The sequence below is a fragment of the Ammospiza nelsoni genome, chromosome 6 (assembly GCF_027579445.1).
Source record: "Ammospiza nelsoni isolate bAmmNel1 chromosome 6, bAmmNel1.pri, whole genome shotgun sequence".
In the NCBI taxonomy this organism is placed as follows: Eukaryota; Metazoa; Chordata; class Aves; order Passeriformes; family Passerellidae; genus Ammospiza; species Ammospiza nelsoni.
Window position 1 is genome coordinate 6,765,535 of NC_080638.1, and position 6,000 is coordinate 6,771,534.

Below are 6,000 nucleotides of genomic sequence, written 5' to 3' on the forward strand. Positions count from 1 at the left end.
AGATCTAGCCTCTGTCTTTACTGTTTAGTAATTCTGCTTAGGTCCAAGGGCTTGGGAGGAAGAATGGGTGAGGGCAAGGAAGCAAGTTCATGTCATAAACCTCACAGTCTATAACCTTTTAAGATAATTACATAACAAAAACATCATCTGATTAAACCTAGGAAGGCTGAAAAATACTAAAATGACATTGAGTAATAAGACAGGATGATGTGCAGTGGTGTTTTGAGTGACAGGGGTTTAATCATAGCTTAGTTTCTCAAGGAAAATTAAACTATGAACTATGATGGCCTAAAGTGAGGCTGTAGAAAATGACACCATTCTCCCCTCTGGATGTTGTTTTTCACTTTGTCACTGATACAAACTATCAGATTAAGAGCAGCTTGCCCACTCCCCTGATCTTCCCACTGCACATATGATTTAGGGTGAGTTTTTGGTGTCAGAGCCAATGCATGATGCATTATTAAGACGAAGGATATGTTGTGATCTGTCTGAAGCACTCTCGTATTGATTTTAATAACCTGAGAGTGTCTGGGGTTTCTTGAGCCACTTTGGTGTTTGTGAACTCAACAGAACACAGTTTTTCTACCCCATTTAACACTTGTTAACCTCAGCCCTCTAAGGTATACTTTCTGGGAATAGAGCTCAGTGCGACTACACAGTCCACGTGCCACAGACCTCTGTCAGGCATGAAAAGGGCTGCATTTTGCATCAAGCTACCCATCTGGTCCTTTACTCAGTTTCTTTCCCACACATAAACACACACATACACAACTGATCTCCACAAAGACACCATCCTGTCTGCAACCTCCAAAGGAGGTGGGAACTAGAAGTTTCTCTCAGTGGGCTGCCTGCTAGCATGGAGCATATGCCTCCTACTGAAGAGCTGGGCTGAGGGAAGAGATTCTCCTTGGTTGTGGAGCACTCAGATGTGATCAACACCACAATCTCACCACACACTGCCACAGAAAATCCTGTAGGTCACCATCACTGCCAAAAGGTAAAGTCACTTGGCCAAAACCATCTTGTGTGCTGAGTGTGGCCACAAGCCAGGAACTCAGGATTCCCGGGGTTCAGCAGCTCAAGTTTCAGCATCCAGCTTTAGCTCCACAAGCTTCTTTCTGTGCCCTGGGATTTCCCTGTCCATACCATTCCTTCCGAACAACAGGCAAACCAGCTTTGATTCCCTCCAAACCTCTCTTGGCTGGAAATCTCTTTTCAGTCTGATACTTTTCTTCCCGTGAAAATGTCTTTTTAAAATACATACTTTAAAAGGGTTTTTTATGAAGGCATATCCTATTTCTTCTCATTTCCAGGACACTTGATAAAATATTACAAGATTGCAATTTATATGCTAAAGGAATTCCCAGATGGTATCTAATCACACAATCAGAAAGCAAATTAAAATGAAATATTAGGGTAACACCATGTGTAAAATGCAGCAGCTATAGCTCTCTGGCATTTGCAGGATATCCTATGGAATGTAATTCTATTACCTGTGCTAACTTCATGCCTATTGGGCATTGCAGAACATCTGAGCTACTGAGACCTCTGCCTGACACAAAAAAGAAGTGGTCCAAGGAAAAGTTTAATAGCAAACTACAGATAACCCTTATAACCATGTCTAGAACCATTACAGCAGCTGGCAACAACTCTCAAACATGTAATTTCTTAAAGCTGGCCTTCAAGTTCAAATCAAACCCAGTCAAGCTTGGGATATTTATTTCAATAACTTCAGTGAGTTTTGCCCCATGACCCAGAATTCACAGTATCTCACAGTTCTGAACAAAATCTGATTAAAGTAAGACCCTATTCTGCAGTATCTGCCACAGGAATTCCTGTGAGTACCTCATTTATAATTATTTGGCAAGTAAAAGTACAGAAAACCCACTCTGAGCTAAGGATCTGTGATTTTTATTTTATTCATTTATCTTAAACACTAAGTAGTTTCAATAAGGCATGAGAAGCTTGTAAAGCTTTTATTTTAATACCCTAATATTTTAGTACTTACCACCAAACAGTTCACTCAGTTCACTCGTTAATTTAGAAAGACCCTCTTCAACTTTAAAAGAAGCATTATTTGAGGGAAAAAACCATCTGGTTTGGCTTATGGATAGTCACCAAAAACAAAAGCTTATGTTCTAATCCATGCTATACCCTCCCCTAATTTAAGTGAACCTTTTCTCTATTACTCTAAGAACTGGCGACCAAAGGCACCAATATGGTTAATTTCCTTGAAAACAGTCAGTTTCCTTGAAAATAAACAAGGCTATTTGAGTTTCACACCAACAAACATGAAGCAGTCCAGCCTCATAAGGGAAGTCAATTAACTTTGCCTACCTCGTTCTTAGCCAGAGCCTTTTGGAAAATCCCTGCCTTCATATGTGCTTCCACAGTGCACTCCACTGGCACACAGACAAGAATACATTTGCTTTTAAAAATCCATTTCAGGAATCAAGACAAACTTAAGGACTGTATGATAGAACTTAAAACTTGAAGAAGCTGCTATAACCCATTCTCCAGAGAAGAAAGGGGAAAAAATTATGAAAGCAGCATTTACTTTGAACAAGATGAGAAGACTGAGATACGAGCGCATATACAAAATGAATGATGATAAGCCATATTTAGAAAGATATTAACACAAGTCAAAGCAAAGTAGCTGGGCTTTAATAGCACTACAAAGTATGTGCATTGACAAGCAGGGAAGCCCAGCACACCTGGGGCTACCCAGCCTGCTCGCTCCATTTGCTTCATATTCCCACAAGACCAGTTGGTCAAAGCTGCTTGGAAGTGAGCAAGGGTTTTTGCACCTTTATCACATGGTCTACTCTTCTTCAGGTTTAGGAGAGACTAGAACTAGGGTTTGAGTATTTGGTGGAGGTTATACAGAAGTGGAGAAAGATGGTTCATCTAGATTTTGTACAGGTTCTCACCTACCCCCAAGCCTCATCACCAACCAATTCACTTGGCAGGCTGAGAGAGAGACGGTGTCATGCCATGCAGATGATGAAAGTATAAAGGAAGACACTAAAGATCCCCCAGTAAAGCATAAGTCATGTAAAATCCCAAACTCACAGGAAATAATCATATTCTCTCCCAGTGCCTCCCCACTTCAACCCTCCTCCCAGGGCACCCATTAAAAGGCAATCAAATTAAAAGGCATTACATAAAGAAAGATCGCCCCAGTTATAACCCCAAGAGGCTGCCGGCACCACAGCAGCACTAAAGGAAAACCTTCATCATCCCAAGGAACACAGAGACTCAGCACGGATTAGCAGAGCCGGGCTTAAAGGAGGAGGAGAACAAGAATTCCACTAGCAGCAAACCATTTTGAAAAATAACAAATAGAAATTAAAAATAAAAATATTTAAAAATAAATAAACAGCAGGATGAGAAGCAGGTCTTGGCTCCGAGCCCCCCGGCGGAGCCCTGTTCAGGGAAGGCAAGGCAGGAGCTGAGGGCGGCTCCAGGCCGAGCCCCGCGGGCGGGGGCGGCTCCCGCAGGGCCCCCGGCTCCGGGAGGGCTCCGGGAGGGCTCCGGGAGGCTCCTCCGGCCATCCCGCACGCTCCGGGCTGGCCACGGCTCCGCCGATCGCGACAGACACGACAGACACACACACAGACACGGCGAGAGGGGATGGAGCCGCACACGGCGGGCGGAGAGGGCGAGCAAGCGGGGGTGAGGTGGTACCTTGGATGTGCTGCTTGATGACATTTTCCAAATGGTCCAGCCTTTCTATAATCCTTAAAGTGTCCCCTTTGTCTTCCTCTAACTTTTTTTCTGAGATCGGCTCCTGCACTTTCACATAAACACTGGCAATGTAGTTGGTGACCCAGCCCACGTACAGCAGGCAGACGATGTTAGTCATTCCACTCAAAATCACGCAAGTGGACACTAAAGTTTTGGTTTTCCTGGTGCACACCATCCTGAGATCCCTCCATATAGCTCCAGAAATCCTGTGATCCAGAAAACAAAAATAAGCTGCGACGAATACAAATCCTTTTCCCCCTTTCCCCGAAACGGAGACCACTCCGAAGTCAGTAAATTTCCATGCAAAAAGTTCTCTGATCCACAGAATAAAAAAATACTTGTCGCCTACCTAGAAGGAGCGGTGGGGGCAGGGAGGGCTGAGAATTAGAATCCCGGCTTTGAGCACATGAAAATCGCGGAAAGTTTGCGATGGCAGTGCCGAGAGCAGACAGCGAGGCGTGCCCGTCGCCCGGCTGCCCGCTGCCCTCAGGCACCGCCCCCGGCCCCGGGCATCACGGACGCGGCCAGCCCAGCGCCCGAGCCTGGCAAACTTTGTTCCCAGCGCCGCCGCCGCTTCCCATCGCCACCGGCCGCGGCGGAGCCCGGGCGCCGGGAGAGCCTGCCGGGGAGCGGGGCTGGCCGGGGAGCGGGGACTGACAGCGTCCGGCTCCAATGGCAGCGGCGCTGCGCGGGGCCGCGGGGCGGGGATGCGGCGGGGCCCACCTGCTCCGCGCTCCGCACCGAGCGGCGCCGCGGCCGGCACGCCGCCTCCCTCCTTCTCTCCCTGCCTGCCTGCTTCCCTCCCTCCTTCCCTGCCTGCCTCCCTGCCGTGCCCGGGGCTGGCTGCGCAGGATCCCCAGCCTGGAGCAGCAGAGGCGGCAGCCGCCGGTGCCGTTCGCTGCGAGAGCAGCGGTGCCGCCGCTCGCACCCAGAGGCGTCCATTTGCCTGAGCGGTGACACCGGAGACGTGCCTTGGGCTCGGCGGAGCTCTGCGCTCCCAGCGACCCCCCAGCACTGCGATGTGTTCGGCTTTGAGCCTCTCGGCGTGCCCGCTCCCCGCCGAGGTTGGGCTGGCAATGCCGAATGGTTGCGCGCATTCGCACCGGCGAGCCCCGTATCCGTCCGTTCATCGCCTCCCCCACCTCCGGAGGGACACGCTCTAGCCGAGAACATCCAGAATTAGCTTCAGTATCAGGGGCAGAATCAGTAACTCACAATTTAGTTCAGCATATCCTGCTGCTTTCCTCTTTTCACCTCATATTTTACATTATTTTTGAAAGCACATTAAAAAGGCAAATTCCTCTCAATATGAAATATCATGCATTTGAGAGAAGTCACATGATTAATCTTTTCCATTCCTATTACATAGGGACTTTTGTTCTATATGAGATCATTTTCTTTTGATAGTTTCAAGACAGAAATATAACCTGCATTTCCACTATTAGAAACAATGAAGCACGTGTTAATTAACATTCTAAAATTATTTTGAATACTTATCCAATGAAAGCAAGAATATCAAATGTTGCGGATTGACTGCGCTGTGTAGTCACGCTCCAGAACTGATTGTGCCACCAGGGTTTGCCAGTGTGCAGAAAGCCCAGCAAGGTGCCAGGACGTACTGCTCTGAAGCATAAACATGCGAGTGCCCAAACTCTTCAACATCTCCAATGTACCTTCCAACATCTTAAGGGAAATAAAAGCAGATGATTTGTCTTAGGTCTTCGGGTTGCTATTTTTAAATAAATTTCAAGCAAGACCCAGTATTCAAGAGAGAAGGCTGCCAAACTGTCCTGCCAAAAGGCAGAATGATTTCTTCCTTTCCATCAGTTGGTACTCCATAGAAACAGTAAAAATGACGAGTACTCAGACACATACAAACCAGCACCAACAGAAGCTGCAGTCAGCTCTGCCAACAAAGCTGAAAAAACAAACTGCCCTCTCAGCCTTCTGAGCCGCTCTGAAAACTAACTGAAATTTTGGCCAGTTTAAAAGTAACACTAGAAGAGCTGAGCCCAAGATAACTCCCTTGTAAATTAGAATATATAACACAAGGTATTTGAAATAGAAAACAATATTGACATTTTAAGGAAAAATATTTTCAATAATACAGGGAAGTTTGCTGGACAAAGCAGTCAATGAACAAGTTCAAGCTTTGTAAAAGACAAAACACTGACAGAATATATTAGAACAGTTCCACCCTCTAAGTCAGTCAATCCACTTGGTCTGCAATAAATGTTTGTCTACACCATCGTT

The 6,000-nt window shown here is 46.5% G+C and overlaps 1 protein-coding gene across 4 annotated transcripts in view; it reads right to left on the reverse strand.

The window, feature by feature from the left end:
- The window catches only part of GALNT18 (polypeptide N-acetylgalactosaminyltransferase 18), a 222,538-nt gene extending 218,192 nt beyond the window's left edge, over window positions 1–4,346 (reverse strand). For all 4 annotated transcript variants that reach the window (XM_059475231.1, XM_059475229.1, XM_059475230.1 and 1 more), the window contains exons 1-2: window positions 4,097–4,346; window positions 3,688–3,953 (exon numbers count right to left, since the gene is read on the reverse strand). In XM_059475231.1, coding sequence (XP_059331214.1) covers window positions 3,688–3,922 — 235 coding nt within the window. In that variant the 5' untranslated portion in view covers window positions 3,923–3,953; window positions 4,097–4,346. The remainder of the gene's footprint in view (window positions 1–3,687; window positions 3,954–4,096) is intronic.
- Window positions 4,347–6,000: the final 1,654 nt, after the last annotated feature.